Consider the following 21,368-nt stretch of genomic DNA (forward strand, 5'->3'; position numbering starts at 1 on the left):
TTTTTAAGTTGGCTCCTTCCATACTCATCAGCACCTCTTGCAACAAAATGGACAAGTGGAAAAAAGAAGAAGAAGAAAAAGTGTTATCTGTTGTTCCTCTCATATGAACATGTGAGAGCATTACATGGGTGAATATTTAACTGTCCTATGAGTTGTCTCTTATTGTATTCGTGCATCATAATTTCTAGGTGAGGACTACCATAGTCAAGAAACCATTTCATCCACATCTATATACCTATTCTCGACAGACTATCTATCGGGAACAAAATGGCAACAACATTTTCCATCTCTGTAATCATCTGATGGATGTCTCATTAAAACTCACTAGTGTTGAATTTATTAACTTATTGATCAATAATGCAGCATAATTACCATTTCACAAGTTTCCTTCAAGAATTCCTCATCATAGGACCAACAAAATAAACATACTACCAACATTGGAAATTACATTTACATGCATGCATGGTGCATTTTCAATAGTTGATAGTTGTGCAAGTTGGGGATGTAGGTAGCTCAGATGGCACTTCTCCATCCAGAAAACATCATTTACCATCATATGCCTGGGACAATTCAGATGGCTCGGACAACTCAGATCGCGAGTCAGAATTAAGTGTGTGTAAAACAGAAGGTCATCAAGTGGGTGAAAGTATCCGAAACAATAAAGCACGTCCACACACGATAGAACATTCCAGAATCAAATGAAACAAACAATATCGGCATTTTAATAATTTAAAGAGGTTATTAAAGTCATTCCGTCAGTAGGTGGCGGTCCACATAAGCGAATAAAATCAACGGTGGAACATTAATCTTCGGAACATCATCCAACGATAGAGAATGAAACCCTAATCGCATTATAGGGTTTATAAAGAAAGAGGCCTCACAATTTTCAGTCTCTCTACTACTACTTTTCCGAAGAAGCTCTGTGCTGCGGAGCTTTTCTAATCGCCGTTTCTGGTAAATTCTTTCTCCTCTTCTTTGATTATTATCATCTTTTCTTCTATGCTTGTAGATCATCTTCATGTTTGTAGTTTCTCATCGTTTCGTTTTGTTAAGTATGAAGATCTTGTTTAGTAATTCTTCTCCGATTGTTTTGTATGATATCATGTTTAGTTAATCTATTACTTGAATCAGTGAATCGATTGATTGTTTTGTATGATGATCTTAGTCTTACTAGGTTAGATTCTGTTACAAGTAGTCGTAGATCTGTTCAATATCATGTTTGGAATATTTTCTGTTTGTTTTGTATGATTTTATTTTCGTTTTGTATGATTAGTATCATGTTCAGGTAACTTATTTCGATTTTATTGAATTTTAGTTTTTATTTTTGGTGTAATTTCAGATCTGTAGTTTTTCTCTTCTTCTCTTGCTGTGCAATTTTTTTAGGGTATCACTTGTGAGATGCAGATGGGATAAGCTTGGTTGCATGATCTAGTATGCTTTTCTTATAGCGTGATTTGGATTGATTTTGCTTTTGTATAAAGCGATTCGGATTGCTTTTGCTTTTGTAAAACATGATCTCTTATGTTATTGAAAGGTTCATGTTAACATTGACTAGTCTGTGCTTTCGTAAAAATGATCTCTTATGTTACTGAACGGTTCATATTAACATTGACTAATCTGAGCTTAGTAATACGCTTAGGGAGTAGTATTTGAATGATGTTCTGAAAATCTGAGTTAGAAGCTGTGTTGTTCTGGTTGAATTCAAATGTTTGTTTGTTTAATTTGTGTTTTTCTACAGTTGATTTTTTAGTGAATGTGATTTTCTATATTCATCTAAGTCAAATTGTTTAACTAATGTGTTTGGTTTGTTGATATGCAGTTATTTTCTAAGAATTCAATATGGGTAAAGAGAAGGTTCACATCAATATTGTTGTCATTGGACATGTCGACTCTGGTAAATCGACCACCACTGGTCACTTGATCTACAAGCTTGGAGGTATTGACAAGCGTGTTATTGAAAGATTCGAGAAGGAGGCTGCTGAGATGAACAAGAGGTCATTCAAGTACGCTTGGGTTCTTGACAAGCTTAAGGCTGAACGTGAGCGTGGTATTACCATTGATATTGCCTTGTGGAAGTTTGAGACCACCAAGTACTACTGCACAGTTATTGATGCTCCTGGACATCGTGACTTTATCAAAAACATGATCACTGGTACTTCTCAGGCTGATTGTGCCGTCCTCATTATCGATTCTACCACTGGAGGTTTTGAGGCTGGTATCTCAAAGGATGGTCAGACTCGTGAGCACGCTCTTCTTGCTTTCACCCTTGGTGTCAAGCAGATGATCTGTTGTTGTAACAAGGTAGACCTTTCTTGCAATTCTTTTTCCATCTATGAAACTAAAACTGTCTAATGCTGTATATCCTTCATGTGGCTAACTGTTATTTTGTGTTTGTGTTTGTAGATGGATGCCACCACCCCCAAGTACTCAAAGGCCAGGTACGATGAAATTGTGAAGGAGGTCTCATCTTACTTGAAGAAGGTTGGATACAACCCAGAAAAAATTGCCTTCGTTCCTATCTCTGGATTCGAGGGAGATAACATGATTGAAAGGTCCACCAACCTTGACTGGTACAAGGGACCAACTCTCCTTGAGGCTCTTGACAACATCTCTGAGCCAAAGAGACCATCAGACAAGCCCCTTCGTCTTCCCCTTCAGGATGTTTACAAGATTGGAGGTATTGGAACTGTGCCAGTGGGACGTGTTGAAACTGGAGTCATCAAGCCTGGTATGGTTGTTACTTTTGGACCCACCGGTTTGACCACTGAAGTTAAGTCTGTGGAGATGCACCACGAAGCCCTTCTAGAAGCTCTTCCAGGAGACAATGTTGGGTTCAATGTCAAGAATGTTGCAGTGAAGGATCTCAAGCGTGGTTTCGTCGCCTCCAACTCCAAGGACGATCCTGCCAGGGAAGCTGCCAACTTCACCTCCCAGGTCATCATCATGAACCATCCTGGTCAGATCGGTAATGGTTATGCTCCAGTTCTTGACTGTCACACATCTCACATTGCTGTTAAGTTTGCTGAGATCCAAACCAAGATAGATAGGCGATCTGGAAAGGAGCTTGAGAAGGAGCCCAAGTTCTTGAAGAACGGTGATGCTGGTATTATTAAGATGATTCCAACCAAGCCCATGGTTGTAGAAACCTTCGCTCAGTACCCACCTCTTGGACGTTTTGCTGTTAGGGACATGAGGCAGACAGTTGCTGTTGGTGTCATCAAGGGAGTTGAGAAGAAGGATCCAACAGGAGCCAAGGTTACCAAGTCTGCTGTCAAGAAGAAGTAAAGTACTCCAGTAAGTACAGGGATGGTGCTAAGAGGGTCTGCAGAAGGGTTTTGTCTTGTTTACTTCAGTAGTAGTCATTTTTGTTTCTTGTTTGCTTTGGTTAGCTATCATTGCAGTTTTATATCTTTTGTTGCCTTTGTTTTGTTGAGCATCCAGATGCAAACCTGGGTGCTTGATAGGCGGTGGCAACATGAGTTTGGGCTGTTCAGTTAATTGAAAACTTGTTATGGATTTTGGTTTGTAAGTTGCTGTTAACAACTTTTTATTTGCGTATCTCTTTCCCAGTTTAATGAAAATAGTGTCTGCAGAAATGTTTTCTCATCATATCTTTTGTCAGTGGCTCTGCTCTGAATCTCTTTCAGTTTAGCATTTGGTGGAGATGAGTAGTATCTTTTGAATCTTCAGTCATTGAAAGCTTTGAAGAAGCTGTGTGAATTGATAGAAGTCTTTTCAATCCATGGGGTCTTGGTAGAACTCATGTTTCCCTTAATTTGCAGTGCATATTATTCTTTGAAGGAGCACAATAGCTCGAAACATCTTAGCTTCAAGAAAAAACTATTTTGTTACTCTTCCATTTTGTAGTGCATATTGTAATCGTATTGTACATGGCAGGTATGCTGTGCAACTATTCTTTTCCATTTGGAAGATCAATATTTCAGCCTTCAACTGATATACCTTCATGAACATGACGCTGATTATTACAGAATATGCTTCAACTCAGAGTGGATTCCTCTTTAGATTCATGAACATTTCACAACATCAATACAGTACTTCAGCAACAGAAAACAACAGAGAGATGCCTTAAAAAAAGATTATCTGTCTTTTTGTCGGACGAATGGAAGCTGAGAGACTTCAAATTACATTAAGATCGACAAAAGTGCACCTAACATGTGCATATCATATGCGCTAGACTTAGCACCACCTGGTGACAGACAAAAGGTTTGATTATACTCAAAAAGTACACATAAAATAGAAAAACTTATAACCTAGTTGAAATTGAAATATAAAGCTAACAACCTGATCACACAAAAGGAAAAGACTTTGAGATTGCCAAGGCAACCAAGGCGGGAACTTGGTTGAACTAAAAGTACCGCTACAATCCCACTTCAGAGAATTTCTTCAATTTTTGGTTCAGAACCAATACCACTTTGCTTGTACATCTTAGCAATGATTGGATTGCATACACACTTTAACTCCTCCATCTTGTTTGTGGTATCGTCAATGTCAGCTAGTTCATGGCTATCTAACCACTGAATGGCATTGCTGACTGCATCTGAAATCTTCTTCTTATCATGGTATTCCTCTAGCTTCCCACTGGCATTATAAATTGTGTTCCTCATGCTGTACGCATATTTCTCAAAGGCGTTCCTTGACTCCACCTTGTTTCTGTGTTCGTCATCTTCTGACTTGTATTTGAGAGCCTCTCGGACCAACCTGTCAATCTCAGCCTTGGATAACCTCCCCTTTTCATTTGTGATGGTGATCATATTTTTATTCCCTGTTGACTTGTCCACGGCAGACACATTTAAAATACCATTTGCATCCAAATCAAAACATACACTCAAGTTAGCAACGCCACGAGGTGCTGGAGGAATACCTTCTAACACGAACTCACCCAGCAAGTTATTGTCACTGCTTCGAGTTCTCTCACCCTCATACACCGGAAACGATACACTAGTTTGTTCGTCGAAGACAGTAGTAAAGCCCTTTTCCATCTTGGTGGGAATGGTTGTGTTCCTTGGGATGAATATATTCATAATACCTGAATCTTCATCAACACCAAGAGAAAGAGGGGTTACATCTAAAAGCACCAGGTCCTTCACCTTCTCATCACCCTCACCACTCAAAATAGCAGCTTGCACTGCAGCACCATAAGCCACAGCCTCATCAGGGTTAATGCTCTTGCAGAGCTCCTTCCCGTTGAAGAAATCCTGCAGTAAAGACTGAATCATTGGAATTCTAGTGGACCCACCAACCAGGACAACTTCGTGAATGGTGCTCTTATCCATCTTAGCATCCGTCGAACATTTCTCAACAGGTTCCATACAGTTTGTGAACAAGTCCATGTTCAACTCTTCAAATTTAGCACGAGTGATGGATGCATGAAAATCAACTCCTTTATACAAAGCATCAATCTCAACGGCTGTGTCGGTTGTAAATGAGAGGTTCCTCTTTGCCCTCTCACACGCTGTTCTCAGCCTCCTAAGAGCTCTTGGGTTTCCACTAATGTCTTCCTTGTGCTTCTTCTGGAATGCTTGAACAAAGTGATTCAACATCCTGTTATCAAAATCCTCTCCTCCAAGATGGGTATCTCCAGATGTAGCCTTCACTTCAAAGTTACCCTTGTTAATGGTGAGTAGAGAGACATCAAAAGTACCACCACCAAGATCAAAGATGAGAACATTCTTCAAGTCCATACTAGTCGCCTTCTTATCAAGACCATAAGCAATAGCAGCTGCTGTTGGTTCACTGATAATTCGCAGTACATTAAGGCCAGCAATGGTACCAGCATCCCTGGTAGCATGACGCTGTGAATCGTTAAAGTAAGCAGGGACTGTAATAACAGCATCCTTAACACTTGAACTGATATAAGCTTCTGCAGTTTCTCTCATTTTAAGAAGAACCATGGCTGAAATTTCCTCAGCTGAGAGCTGTATATCTTTGCCCTTGTAAGTGACTTCAACCATAGGTTTCTCGTCTACGCCAGCAACAACTTTGAACGGCCATAGCTTGATATCACTCTGAACGAAGCGATCACTCATTTTCCTACCAATCAAACATTTCACATCTGCAATACAGAAGACAGACTCATAAACGATAAAGAGTGCGATTGTTATTTGCATAAAACAAAAGCAGTTCATCAAATTGATGAGATTTCAGTACATCCTAAAACCACACAATAACGCCTGGAAGAATGTTCGCAGATAATGATAATCTGGTAATCCTATGTCTCAAGTGCAACCATTGTGATTTAAGGCCAGCGTTACCATGAATTTTAGATATCAAAATTTACGGAAATTTTGCAGCTAACCACAGCATATAACAAGTGAGGCGTATAACCAAAATCAAAGAACAATAGCATTGCAGGATACTAGACAAGTAATGATGAACAATAAGCTACGACTAAGACATGAAATTAGACATAATGTTGAAAAGGGTTTACCAAAAAGCTGTCCAACAACAAGGCTTCAAAATTAAAAATGTTGAAAAGGGCCGAAGACTGTGTTGGATGGATTAGCAGCAACTTGATTCTTAGCAGCTTCACCAATCAGCCGTTCCTCAGCCTTGAAAGCAACATATGAAGGAGTGGTACGATTTCCTTGATCATTAGCAATAATCTCAATATGATTATGTTGCCACATCGCTACACATGAATATGTTGTACCCAAATCTATTCCTATTGATGTTCCAACCATTTTGTAACTCAAAATGTTAAAACCCTAGTTTCAAACCAATTGAGCTAAACCCTAGTTTCAAATAGCGATGATTTTTGCTATTGTAAAAGGGAAAAATGAGTCTCTTAGTGAAGAAACCAGCAGAGGAAGACAAGGCGAAGAAGTATGACAAAAAAAGCGACTCCTAGGAGATTTTGTTGTCAAGGCCGGACTTACTGGTCCAAATGGTGTTTGGGGTGCTGGATTTATAAATGAAGGTGCTCGTATGTACACATTTTAGTTTGGATACCAGAAGCAAAACAATTTTGTCCGATCGGAAGTACAAACAATTTGCTAAACGGTGTTTGGATATATTTTGAGAAGTCACTTTTGGATTTTAAAAGCCAGACACTAAAAATTAGAATAACTTTTAGAAGCGGAAAAACCTACTCTTTCTGAAGAAATATTTTTTCTGCATTTGTCTTTGGGAATCGACTTCTACTTCTAGAGAAGTAGAAGCACTTTTCTAAAAATAGCCGAACATTTATTAAAATTGATTTTTTTGCCTCTAAAAATCGGCCATAAATTATATTCTAACTTCAGGCTTTACACGAAAAATCACTTCTTTTAGAAATGATATTTGCCCACAACCTCACTTTAACTCCTAGGGTGATGGTGAGTTGAAACTAACCAGGTTGGTGGACCTACGCCAATACATTTTTATTTTTTTTTAAAACTAAAGATTAATTGGAGGATCTGATTATTTAAGTTTTACAAATCTAAACTTAATTTTTCTATCATCAAATGCAAGAGAATCGTTTTATTTTTCCAAATATAGTTTTGATATGGTAATAATCTTTACCATCTATTCGTTTGTTTCTGATGGTGGGCCAAACAAAAGTCAAAAACGTTAATGTAACACCCTGTGTTTTTAACATGGCGCATGTTCAAAGATGCGCCATGGCCTGAGATGAAGCTTCATCCAAAACTTTCGTATTGTAGTAAAAGGAACATTGGCCTAGGCTAATACGCTGCCAAAAATGGCATATTGCGTGGGCATATTGGTTAAGGCCAATATGACACCAAGAGAGTGTAAGTTGTAAGGTATATAGGCCAAAGGACAATCTCGCATCAAAGGATGCATTAGGCCAATTAGGTAGATGGCCTTGAGAAAAGTTAGTGCTAACATAGCACACTACCATGTCATTGGCCTTGGGCCAATATCGCATCACTATGTTGCACCATGCCAGAGCAGGTTGGTCTTGCCAATGTGCATCCATCACGGCTGGACATTGGAGTGGCATATGGGACGAAGCCGGAAATACAACCATCACGTCTCTTCAGTGGACCCGGCTTAGGAAATGTTCATCCATCATGTCTAGACATTGGAACTAGCCCATGAGCCAAAACTGAATGTACAACCATCACGACCATACATTGCAGCTGGCCAGGGTAGTAATGTGCAGCCATCACGGCCTTGGGACTTGGTGAAGTCATTTTTCTCCCCTAATCTAAGTTGTAAAAATGTCTTTAAAACATATATAGGGAGGGTAGTTGGCTTAGCGTATCACCGAAGTACATAAACTTAATCAAGGATATGTACGAGGGCGCAGTTACCGGTGTCCAGACGAGCGGCGAAGTCTCGAGCGCTTTCTCGATCAAGATAGGGCTACAGCAGGGATCAGCATTGAGCCCATAATTTTTGCTCTAGTGATAGATCAAGTTACGAGGGACATCCAGTGTGAGATCCCCTGGTTTATGCTCTTCGCGGACGATGTGGCGCTTATCGACGAGTCAAAGAAAGAGGTAGAGGAAAAGCTAGAGCTGTGGTGCAGACTCTAGAATCGAAGGGCTTCAAACTTAGTAGGGCCAAGACTAAGTATTTGAGGTGCGATTTCAGCGACTCCGGGGCAGATAAGGGGGACATTCTGCTAGATGGACAAATTGTACCAAGGAAAGATTCCTTTCGCTATTTAAGATCGATGATCCAAAGTGATGGAGGAATCGAGGAGGATTTTCGACATCGAGCTCTAACCGTCTGGGAGAAATGGCGTCTGGCATCTGACGTCCTTTGCGATCGCAAAGTTCCATTAAACCTTAAAGGTAAGTTTTACAAATCGGCGATTAGGCCTGCAATGTTGTATGGTGCGGAATGCTGGGCGTCGAGTAGTCGGGACATATTTTTGAGGTGGGCATGCTGGCATACGAGACATGGTCGGATCAGGAATGAGAAAGTACGTAAGAAACTTGTGGTAGCACCAATCGAGGAGATGCTCACCCATCATCGGTTGCTTAGGTTTGGGCATCTACAACGAATACCGCATGATGCATCAGTTCGAGTAGGTCGCATCAGGCGCGCTGAAGGAAGGATAAAACGCAAAGGCCGACCGAAGCTGGCATGGGACGAGCCCGTAAAGCGGGACATGACCAAGCAAAACTTATTACAGGAGCAAGCGCTAGAAGGACAGACATGTAGAGCGGCGATCCACGTGGAAGAGGTAGGATTTCTGTACTTAGACTGACGACCCCCCTCTTTCTCTTGTTAATATCTCTGCACCTCAATAAGAGAACACGTAAATGCAACCTTGCAGATTGTGTGTGTGTGGTGGTGTGTGTGGGGGGGGGGGGGGGGGGGGGGGGGGGGGGGGGGGGTTCCCCCTGTAGCGCTGCAGTTGGCAAGATTGTGAAGGGGAATCCCCGTAGCTTTAGCAACATGGGTAGGGTGTGATTATATCCACATTAATGGTCAATAATTTGTATTCCCATAAACACCGTAATTCTTCATCTGGTCCCCAAAACAAAAACGAACGTGGAGCGGGTAGCGTCAAGTATTTTCCTGCCATAGTGCGGATTGTGCAAGGCTCTGACAGACCGCCGTAAAAACTATGTTATAAATTTATGAGATAATCTCTAGCCTACCCGGTACTTTCTACTGGAAAAAGGCTTTGGTATTGGTTTTGGTTTGGGTAGTTGGTTGAAGGTGCATATGCAGACCATGCGCCAAGTAAGCTTTATAACTTAGCCGAAAGAGTATGAATGATGCTTATGCCTCATTTGTAGCTGCATAGCCTTGCCAATAGAGAATGTTAAGCATGTGCATCATTATGCCATGTCGTGGGACAAATATGCATCACTTGGATGCATTTTGACGGAACGACTTACACGGACTAGGCCATTATTGCTTGGCCACAGCATTGCAAACGAGTTTGCTTAAGCTTCTGTATCTTCGAGGATGAACTATGGTCTGTGCTTGAACCCTTTAGAGTAGGGAAGTGTACGTAGGCATCCGCAATGACTTGAAGCATTGCCGGTCAAGCACTTTGTCGCTCATATCATCTAATTTAGAGATGATTGTCGCTGGTCTCTCGAATGCATTTAGCGTATGCACTAAGCCTTTTAAACCACTAAGTGTCCCTAGTGGACGAGTTGAAGTCTCGTGAAGGTTTGCTTAGAACGTACCTACAAAGTTCTAGGTCAAAATATAAGCTCAGATTCTATCAAATGTGACATGTGCAAAACAGTTTAAGCTCACATCAAAATGGAGATGTCAATCTAGCTATCAAAGGCACAATCCTAGCACTGATAACAAAAAAAGACATGTGATAAGAGTGTAAAGTGTATCTACACATGTGTAAAGAAAGATTTGAAGTTATGACTACTAATCACCAAGAGATAGTTTCTCAGGCTACGAACCAAGGTCGAAATCTAGCTAGCTGTCCGGACTTTACGAGAATTGTGAATGAGTTGGAGGTATTTCACAATTACTCGCGTTGTACATCAATGACATACACCCTCCTTGCTTATTACAATGAAACAACAAAATGACTATTTGCATGACTCTTATTTACATTGACTACTCTCTTTTTATTTTTGGAACAAGAGAGAATGGAATTGATAAATACTTGATTTTTTTGTATTTTTCTGAGATTTTTTTCTGAATATATACATCGTTTTTTTTTTTTTTTTTTTTTTTTTTTTTTTTTTTTTTTTTTTTTTGAACAAGGAAACACTTTTGATACATAACAAAAGGAAACAAAAGATTACATGACACTTTGCAAGAGGTAGCCCTTTTTGATGCACCCAGTTAAATTCGATGGTTGTCTTTCTTAATGTAACCTCCACCTTCTATCCCAACCAACCAAAGAACAAGCTAGTCAAGTTTCGTTCAGTATTCTAAAGTGATTGGCAATCGTAACTTCCTATCAAACACCTTGAAGATCGAGGCCATACATGTATTGGTAGATCGTGCGCGTGCAAATTTCTTATCACTATGTGAATTGTGCTAGAATCAGGGTGCCTAAATATCTAGACTAAGACTCCTAATAAAAATACATATTTGCACAAGAGTCAACATTTCAAGGTAAATGAGCTCCATTTTTATGATTTTTTAATTTTTTAATTTTTTTTTTTTATTTTTCAATTTTTTTTTTTTTTTTTTTTTTTTTCAATTTTCAAAAAGAAGAAGGAGTTCGTTTTCAATTATGGCAAATTATCATGGTATCTACTCTATACCCCCAAACCTAAACTAAACATTGTCCTCAATGTTTCAAAATATGGAAAGAATTAAAATGCAACATATGGAAAGGGACATGCTGAGTAGAGTAAAAGGAGAGAGAATACCCGATTTCGGCGAAAGCAGAATTAAAACTCCGTTATTCAAGGCAAAAATCCAACATATTTCAGCCGAGATCATATTGGATTAGCAAAATATATACAAAAGGAACAAAAGGGTTTTTAAGAAATTTTATCTACTGGATTATATACAAAAAATTCACCATACACTAACAATCTAAAGAGTTGAGGATCAACCCAAAAGACAAAGTGTAGAGGTTTCAACAGCTTCACAAATATAAAGGAAAACGCAAGTGAAACTGTGAAACAAAATGAGCTACCCCCAAACCTGGATTTTTCAACGGATAAAATTTTGGAAACAAAATCTCGCAGTTTTGGGGGTTCATCATGTACAAGGTCTAGCTCAAAGTGAACTGTGCTAGGGACGGGCAAACATGCTAATTCCAACTGTGGTTCCTCAAATGTATTATACTTAGAAGCAAAATAGTCCAAGAGGACTTGGGAAGCACACAGTTCCAAACCTAGATTAGGACTCTCAGAAAAATTGGTTTTACAATATTGGTACAAACCAAATCTAGGTTGGGTGGAAGGCCATCATTGTGACTCATGTAGGAGGATAGGCACATCATTATTAATCAAATCAAATCTCCTAATCATCTACACATGTCACATCATGCTCACAATCATCAATCTTAGCAAGTTCACATCAGAATCATCAACATCATCAACAGATTCATTCTCATGCATCGGCAAATCAGGAGAAATATCACAATGTGACCTAGGTAGAGAATCAGACACATCATTTTCATGCAATATTAGTGTCTACAGAAGATTCAACTATTCCTATGTCATGCTCATCTTCACAGAATAATTGTACGAATCCCATGTCAATATCAAAATCATATGAATTACAATGAGTATTAGAAAAACAACATTCATGAAGGTCGAGGGCGAGAAGCCATATGTTATTGAACCAACAGGTTCCACAATATTTTCATGTTCTTCTAACATATCATCATCATCATAATCATCATCATGGTAGCATGCATATTGGTCCTCATTAAAAGTGGTGGTGTCGTTAGTCGATTCATGTTCCTCTAAATTAGGTTCATATTCAACATCATTTACATGAATGGGACTAGACACTTCATTAGGGACAACATACATTTCCTCATGAATTTCCTCCTTTTGTAGGTGAAGCAAAATCTGATCTAAATATGCCTGAATTCGTGATGTAGATCTATCGAAGTTTTGCTCACTGAGTCTGAAAGCTTCTGTGGTGGAGTCTAAATTCATGGGAGTACAAAATTCTTCATGTTCAAATTGTGGTGATTGGTACATGTGTGCATGGTCATTAGGGTTTATAAAAGATTGATCGCAACCCTCAAAGGATTGATTATGGTCCCAATGACTACCATTCTCACAATTTATGGTCATTTCATACCTTGGATTTTCTCTAGATTGCCTAAAATTATGCAAAGACAATTCTCAACAGGTTGGTCTAAACTACCACATGCGGGACATGCAAGATTTCAGGTTGCCTAAGAAAATTAGATGTGACAGATTCCTCATGTGATTGCATTTCTAAAGCTGCGATTCGAGCTTCTAATTGATCCACAAGAGATGATTGTGTGAGTGAGGCTCTAGCAAAATGTTTATTTTCACGTTGTGGCAAACGATGCATGTGCGAATAGTCAGTAGGGTTCATGTATTGAAGCTCGGGACTTTGAAAATGTCCATAATAATTCCTATAACTATTGACATCATGGTCTATGGGAGGTTCATAACGTGAAGTTTGTCCACACGCAAGTTTCTAAGGGATTCGTTGTATTCCCCAACTGTAGAAAAAGATCTAGACATGACTGGGCTCAAAGGCTAAGTAAAGAGTTTACAAAGCTCAAAATTTGGTTTTTAAGGGATTGGACTTTTTGGAAAAATTTGGTTTTGTTGGGAAAAATTTGGTTTTGGCGGGAGACATTTGGTTTTGATGGGAAAAAAAATTTTGGTTTTTTAGGGAAAGATTTGGAAACTTTTGGTTTTTATGGGCGAATTTTGGTTTTGTCGGGATAAGGAGGAAGAAGAAAATTTGGTTGTTAATGTGGGAGCAAAATAAAATTTGGTTTTAAAATCTGGGAGCAAGTAAAATTTTTTTTTTTTTTTTTTTTTAATTATCCTAGCATAAATTAGCACAACCCATAAAAGAAAATAAAAACAACAATAATAATTACAAACCCATAAAAGAAAGAAAAAGAAGAAAAAGAAAAATTATTACAAGCCCAAATAAAAAATAAAGAAAAACAAAAATTATTACAAGCCCACAAATTAAAAATGGAAGCCCACAGGTTGGGTTCTCTTAATGGGTTTAGGCTTACTTGCTTAAGCACAGCCCAGCTGCTCAGTTAGGTTGCAAAAGCCCAGTTGGGCTTTGGATCATCCTAGCTTTGGCTTCAACACTCAAGGCCCAGTTGGGCTCGGTTCAATTTCTTCTCCTTCTGCAGCTTACAGCCCAGTTGGGCTTGGTTCAATTTCTTCTCCTTCTGCAGCTTACAGCCCAGTTGGGCTTTATCTTACACCAGCTTCAGCAGGCAGCAGCAGAAGCAGCAGCTTAGGGGAGGCTGGAAGGTTGCAGGGAAGGCACAAGAGAGGAGCTGCAGGCAAGCAGCACAAGGCAACTGGCAGGAAAGGTAGCAGTCAGCAGCAGCATCAGCTCCACAGGAGCACTTCACAGCAGGTACCTGGACTCAGCAAAGATCAGTTTCTTTCAGCTGCACTACACAGCAGCTACTAAAACAGCAAGTTAATCTAAGATGCAAGAATGCAATGCATGATGCAAGATATGCAGTGCAGAGAATATGCAAGATGAATATGCAAGTGAGGCTAGATGAACTAAATGCAAGGAGAACAACAAATAAGAATGCTTCGAAAACACAACGCCAAGTCCCCGGCAGCGGCGCCAAAAACTTGGTGGCTCTCTAAAAGAGTCACAAACTATACCTGCAAGTGCACAGGGTCTAGTGTATAGAACAGGGCAAGCAGGGTCGAACCACAGAGACTTGGAGTGTGCAAGTTAAAGAAATGCGAAATTATTCTAAGCTATGAAAAAAACAGTGTGTAACAGCAGTGGTAGAAGAATTTAGAAGTAATGGCAATGCTGTGGCTCAATGCTCAGTGCACAGCATGCAAGGCAGTGTAGATAGTGAATTGATATGCAAGATTGTAAAGAACTGAGAAGTTGGAGTTTAGGTTGTTGAATCCACAGCCTAGTTTCATAGAAATCCCTGTTGTAATACCCTAGTTCTCTTCTTCAATCAAGGAGTATAGAGGTTCCAGCCTCAACTACCTTGAAGGTGTGATAAATCACCAAAATGTCATGGAATGAATTAACCTTAAGCTAATAGTCTGTCAAATCTAAGAATTGGCTGTCTGATTAAGGCACAACCAAGCAGAGATTAAACTACAAATGCCAATTCCTAGCATTACCCATCTGTTTAAAGCATGGGCAATCACAAATTGAGCTAAAATCAGTTTACAAGCTTGAATATACATCAAAGTATTAACCTAACTACCTAGGATGCATGACATACTAGGTGAGAGTAAATTGATGTGAATTCAGAAGTTAAAGCATGCTTTTCATTATTAGTTCATGGAGCAACAGTGAATCAAACAGGGGATTCTTATCTACTAGGGTTTCATCTAAACCTTAACAACATAAACTAGAACATTGTAACATCATAAACATGTACTGATAACAAAAAAAGGAATTGAACTGGACCCTTCAGCTTGGCTAACCCAAGTCTCAATTGGTGCTCTGGCTAGCCCAGGCATAACCTCAACAACACCCTCACAGCTCCTATTTATACAATTCGAATTAGGGTTACACTTTCCCCCAAATTCCCAAAACAGTGAATTAGGGTTTTTGAAATTAAAGAAATTGACATGACAATTCTCACCCATACTCCTGCTGCTCTTCTTCCTGCTCCTCTTCATGTCTTCCATGCTGCTACGCTCCAGCTCGAGCTTCCTCTGCCTATCAACCTAGTTCATCGATTTCAAAACCCTAACAGAGAGAGGGAGTGTGAAATCAGTGAAATAGGTAGCATAGGATGATGGGGGAAGGATGGGTTTTGGTTGGATTTGATGTAGGGTGGTTGTAGTGGCTGGTAGGGATGATGGCGATGGCAGAAGGTGATGGTGATGGCAGAGCTGTTCTCTGCAGAGGGAAGAAGGGAGAAGAAGAAGATGGGTTCGATGGCTAGGGTGTGTTTGTTTTGTGGGATATAAACTTAGGTGCTAGGGTGTTGAGCGAGGATAAGGATTTTTGATGTTTCGCGAAGCCGAGCCGTGGGATGTGGATATGATGGATCGATCTAACGACGAGATAGAAGGAAGCGAGGAGCGACCGTTGGATGCGGAAGTACAACAAAACTGACGGCTCAAGATGAAGTTAGGTGCTGCAGTGTTAGACAGGAGCTTCAGACTTCGATGCACGACGATGAAACGACCGTAGGATGCTGAGATGATCCAATCTGACGGCTGAAGATGAAGGCGGGTATGGATATTGGAAATGGGTTTGGGTAAGGGTTTTGGGCCTTGGATATGCCAAGCCCATATCTTCTTTAAGGACAATTCTTCCTCTTCAAGCCCAGTTCTAGACTTTTGGTCTTGTGCACAACATTCTTCGCGGCTTCCTTGTGTAATTCCTCCCGGCTTTTCACCACTTTTCTGTTATTTTCGCTCCGCAATTCATCCAAACTTTATTTGGTACCTAAAAATGTAAAGTTAGTTAATAAAAATATTTATTCTTGAAAACAAAGAAAATACAGAATATGGGATAAAATGTAGAATTAATGCACAAAAGATGAGTTAAATGCCAACAAAAAGATATAGAAATATGCACTTTTTAGCACTCATCAATGATTGCGGCATATCGGCCTCTCATATCATCTGGCTCGGCATTTCGATGCAAGAGATGATTTGGATAAACTTGATGAGGCAAGTTTCATTCCATTCCTCGGATGATCATACTTCATATCAAAAAGTTCGACTTAGGCATGTACCAATGACACATTTGACATGGCCTCTAAAGTAAGCTACATCGATATGCAAGTTAGCGGAGCTTGCATAAGACTAAGGAAAATACGGAATGATCCTGATTAATGCACCCTTGGCACGAGCAAGACAAGTGCATCTCTCAGCAATGACTAAGCTAAGTGAAAAAGGGGGTATTAAGCCTGCGATGACTTATGCGTAAGTCCAAGGAATGCCTTATGCCTGGACAAGACCCGGAATCCAGTGATCATGCAAGGTGCATCGGCCATAGCCTTTCAAGGCTTTAAACCCTTCGCAAAACAAGGGAAAGTTGGAAAGGTGTGGAAGCTAATTTAGATGCATCATGCTCCAAAGGCATGCTTGCAAGGGAAAATGTACGTGCATTTTCCTAGCTTTAATGTCCGGTAAGCAGCATTATCATGGCGCATCAGAGAAGTTATGGCCTGGGCGGGCTAGGAGTAATTTTCCCATCAATCACACTTGGTGTCAGTGCAAGTTCCGAGATAACTCTTTGGACTGTGTGGAGTGAACTCATTAGCGAGTATTTTCCTTGAATGGAAAAACTTAAAGTTGGAGATTAAGGAAAATTTTGCGCGGAAAGAGTTGTAACTGCTACGCTACATACTTTGCAAATCGAGTTGAGCTTGTTTAAGTACTGTGAGTTTTACTGGCCTAAGTGGCATCCTACTTACGAGTGGATATTCGGAAGACCGTTCGGAATGGTAGGTAGAAAATGGTGTTAGAGCATAGCTCGGTCAACCTTGCATGCGTTGCTATCTCAAGCATGCTTGTCAATGTTAGTGATCAAAACTATAAAGTCTTGATTTCTAGCCTATTCGCTAAGTCTCAGACAATGATAGGAAAAGTGTAGTTCATCTCAAGGACTTCATGGTAATTCAACGACAACGATGAAGATCTACACTAAGGAACTGTGGAACTTCATCAACAAAAAGGTATGTGAAGACTTGAACTTATCTATCACTCGAAAGTCTATCTATTCTTCTCTTACTTTTTATGAGACAAAAGTCGTATGCTATATAGACTAGATCATATACACTTGATATTTCGAGCTGAGTATTCATTGCTTATCTTTTACTCGAAATCATGTGTTGGTAAAGCGTTTCGCTTTGATCAGGTTTATCTTCACCTAGTGACGAAAGTCATGAAAGTTTCAATCACTTTGGAAACTGGTCTGACGAGAAAGGTTTGTTATTCTTCACGACTGAATATCGCCCTCTGATAATGTTTCAATGATTGGAATGAGAGTTTAGATTATATAAACATGTATTCCTTGAACCGAAGTTTTCGAACTTTGTTGATCAAGAGAAATCGGTAGGATTGTGGAATTGGCTTTCCAAGTCCGCGAACCCAGTCCGCGAACTGACGGAAGTTCTTGACCGAGAATTTCTGCTGGGATTTACAAAACTCATATGTGTGCTAAGTCAGCCAACTGGCGGAATTTCTCGATCCGATAATTTCTGTTGAGTTTGGAAAACTCAACCGATTAACTTAAGTCTGCGAACTTGTTTGTGAGCTTAAGAGGCTATGATCTAAAGATGTGCTCTGAACATGAAACATTAATTATTAAGGAATACTTTATGCAAACCGTGGCTATAATTTTCATGAGCCGATTCTAATCGAATCGAATCATCTTTGTTTCAATTGTGTCTTGTGTAGTTACATACGATCTCATAGCAATTGAACAACTCTTAACTAGTTCATTTGAGTCAATTGAACTAGTTATGGGGAAGAAGAACATGATTAATATGAGATGCTCATATGGTTGACCTTTTGGGTTATCATGTTGAACCAACATACGTATACTCGTTTGGGCATGGTTTTCTCAAACCCAGTAAACGTGTACCCAAGTGTGTGTGAAAAGCTATGTCTTTCGATCTAACGGTTGAGATATATTGGCTTGAATCTAAACCAGGTTTTCATCTAACGATGGATAGATTTTGCTTTGTACCTAAGGAAAAATACTGATTTGAAAGGCTATATATAGGAGACATATATCTAGAGCAAAACTTAATCCCCACACCTCTGTGTGATACTAGTGCTCTCGCTAGAGTCGAACTCCATTAACCCTTGATTTTATTCTCTAAAATCGGGTTAACGACTTAAAGACTTCATTGGGATTGTGAAGCCAGACCGATACTACTTTTATCGTAGTTGTGTAATCTGATCTTGCATCTTCTATCGTACGAGTACAATCGATTGATTGGCTTGAGATCGTCAGAGTTCTCCGATAGGCAATATAAAGAAGTCACAAACATCTTCATCTCACTGTTTGTGATTCCTCGACAATCCGCTTGTTTATTCAGGAAGGATTGTAGAGAGGTGATTGATTAATCTAGGATGTTCTTAGGGAATATAAGTCCGGATTATCAATTGGTTCTTGTTACCTTGATTTTATATCTAAAGACGGAACAAAACCTAGGGTTTATCTGTGGGAGACAGATTTATCATTTTGATAGACTTTTCTGTGTGAGACAGATTCATTTATTATCAAGTCTGTGATTTTGGGTTGCAGCAACTCTTAGTTGTGGGTGAGATCAGCTAAGGGAATCAAGTACGCAGTGTCCTGCTGGGATTAGAGGCGTAGGAGTACAACTGTACCTTGTATTAGTGGAGATTGGTAAAGGTTCAACTATAGATCAGTCCGAAGTTAGTTTGGAGTAGGCTAGTGTCTGTAGCGGCTTAATACAGTGTGTATTCAATCTGGACTAGGTCCCGGGGTTTTTCTGCATTTGTGGTTTCCTCGTTAACAAAATTTCCGGTGTCTGTGTTATTTCTTTTTCGCATTATATTTTATATAATTGAAATGATACAGGTTATGCGTTCGTGATCATCAATTGTAAATCCAACCTTTGGTTGTTGATTGATATTGATTGATCATTGGACATTGGTATTTGGTACCGTACAAGTTATCTCCCTTTGATAAAGACTCGTAGGTTTCTATTTGCTTGAGTAAAGATCAAATCAAGAGATTGAGATAATAACTCCTTGAGATACTTTTTATCTAGATTGAGTCCGACTGTCTAGTTGATTCTCTAGCAAAGTATTTCGGAGTTAGGCCATACAAATTTCTAAACGAAATATTGGGTGGTGTTATTAGACCCCCGCTTTTTCAATTGGTATCAGAGCAGGCAAACACGTTTAAGACCTTACAAGTCTGTGTTTGTAGCGATCGGACTCTATGGACAATAGTGTTATCTCAATAAATGCACCACCATATCCAGGGATTTCAGAATTCTCTTCCATGACTGATTTGATAAAATCTGTAGAAGAAATTCTATCTAAACCTCCACCAGGTTTAAAATCCCTTGAAGTGTTTTCAGGGCTTGAAAAGAAGATTGAGAGCTTATCTCTTGATGTTGAGTTATACCTCCAGAAAGAGCAAGAATCTCTTGACAGGATAAATCAAGTTATGATGAATAATATTCATGTTGAGGTTGATATTGATTTACTAATCAGTGAGAGCAATGCTCCTCCTCTGGGTAATCCAATTAGTTGTGATAAATTAAACGAATTACAAGAGGAGTTTAAATCTCAGTCTTCTGAGTGTATCACCTCAAAGCATGAATTTATTCGTTGCTCAATTCCTGATACTTCCTATCAAGATAGTAGTATTGTCTTCTTTTATGAAGAATCTATGACGTCTCTTTTTATCAAAAGAGTTCCCCTTCGCAGTACTAAAAACTATATGCAGAAACTGTTTTTTATAAGTTGGAAAACAAGAAACCAGAAACACAAATATTTTTGGGTTCTCTTGAAGTTCTTTGATAGACTTATAAAAACAGTTCCTTGGGTGTTTCTCAGCACTACAAGATTTAAGAGTTGTTTGAAAGAAACTCTTTCTTGGTGTCATGGTGAGCAAGACATTGTTCACTTCAACACAAATTGTTTGTGTTGAAAGTGCATCCTCACCTAGAAATGCCCTGCTATGTATACGGTGAGGGAAGCACAACAACTGGGGCGCACAGATTATATTCGATAAGGCTGTAGAATTCTATTGGACGTTTCTAAAAAGGTATGTCTATAAACTTGAGAAAGTTTTATTTCATTACTTGTTTGAGTACTTATAATGATCCATGTACCTTGATTATCGTTTATTTCTACTTAACTTGATCTGTGTTTAAGGTTCTTATATGTGTAGGTTTGAAAATAATAGTTCGAGATGTTTGGACTTCATGGTAGACATATCAAGTATGCATAACATCTTTAAAAATCAAAATCCAGGGGTTTAAGTCCGCAAAGCCAGTTTGCAAACTACTCAAAGTCATGAAAATTCGTTTGCAAACCCGTATGCATAATTGCTTGTAGACGTCGATATTCGGTAAAAGCCAGAATGACCTCATTCTTTTTGCATTCTCTTTCTTTTTGAATTATCTTCAAAATGGAGATGAGAAACCTTGAATTTGGATGAGTTAAGATTGGTATTTGTCCTGTCTCTTGTTTTTGAGTGTTTTGGCTCCATTTCGTCACTTGTTCCACTTCTCTTGGAATTGGGCACCTGGTTTCTTGGAGTACTACTCTTCTAAGCTAATTTATAGCTTTTACAAGAATGTTGTTGGTGAATCACAAAGAAGGGAGTTCAAGAATAGGCAGTAGTACATATTACTATGGAATTCTTGAATGTTCACAATCACTTTATGTGAACTATGGTACATGGTCGTTAGTGACTTTGTATGATCTTCATTGTTAATAAAATCTTTTTATACGCCTTTGGTAGCTATTCTTGGTATAAATCCGAGCGAAAAAGATTGATTCTACCATCTAAGGACAAATCATCTTATATGTGCATTACGAGTTTGTCTTGATGCCTAGTATGTTTTCTTTTTGGATTAGTTGGAAGAATAACTAGTGTTTTGAATAACTAAGATTGCGACTACACATAGCTACTTTTCATCTACTTATGTTTATTTTTTAAGTTTATTGGTTTTAAATTCTAAAAAATAATTGGAGGATGATGTTATTGCAGTATTAATCTGTTTTGAATATTACAATATTTTTATGGGATATGTATTGTTTGCGTCCGTGAACTTGAAGGTCCCATATTGCGGTCAAAAGTAAAGTCGTTCATGA

General features: G+C 39.1%; 2 protein-coding genes across 2 annotated transcripts; one reads left to right on the forward strand and one right to left on the reverse strand.

The window, feature by feature from the left end:
• Window positions 1-829: 829 nt before the first annotated feature.
• On the forward strand, window positions 830-3,609 carry LOC113314393 (elongation factor 1-alpha). Its single transcript, XM_026563191.1, has 3 exons — window positions 830-954; window positions 1,820-2,301; window positions 2,404-3,609. The coding sequence occupies exons 2-3, from the start codon at window positions 1,840-1,842 to the stop codon at window positions 3,283-3,285; spliced, it is 1,344 nt and encodes a 447-aa protein (XP_026418976.1). The 5' UTR covers window positions 830-954; window positions 1,820-1,839; the 3' UTR covers window positions 3,286-3,609.
• Window positions 3,610-4,117: 508 nt separating this feature from the next.
• On the reverse strand, window positions 4,118-6,870 carry LOC113309074 (heat shock cognate 70 kDa protein 2-like). The gene is made up of 2 exons (XM_026557503.1): window positions 6,449-6,870; window positions 4,118-6,073 (listed from the first exon to the last, which is right to left on the reverse strand). The coding sequence occupies exon 2, from the start codon at window positions 6,045-6,047 to the stop codon at window positions 4,392-4,394; it is 1,656 nt and encodes a 551-aa protein (XP_026413288.1). The 5' UTR covers window positions 6,048-6,073; window positions 6,449-6,870; the 3' UTR covers window positions 4,118-4,391.
• Window positions 6,871-21,368: the final 14,498 nt, after the last annotated feature.

This window comes from Papaver somniferum, chromosome 9, assembly GCF_003573695.1.
Source record: "Papaver somniferum cultivar HN1 chromosome 9, ASM357369v1, whole genome shotgun sequence".
Classification (NCBI taxonomy): Eukaryota; Viridiplantae; Streptophyta; class Magnoliopsida; order Ranunculales; family Papaveraceae; genus Papaver; species Papaver somniferum.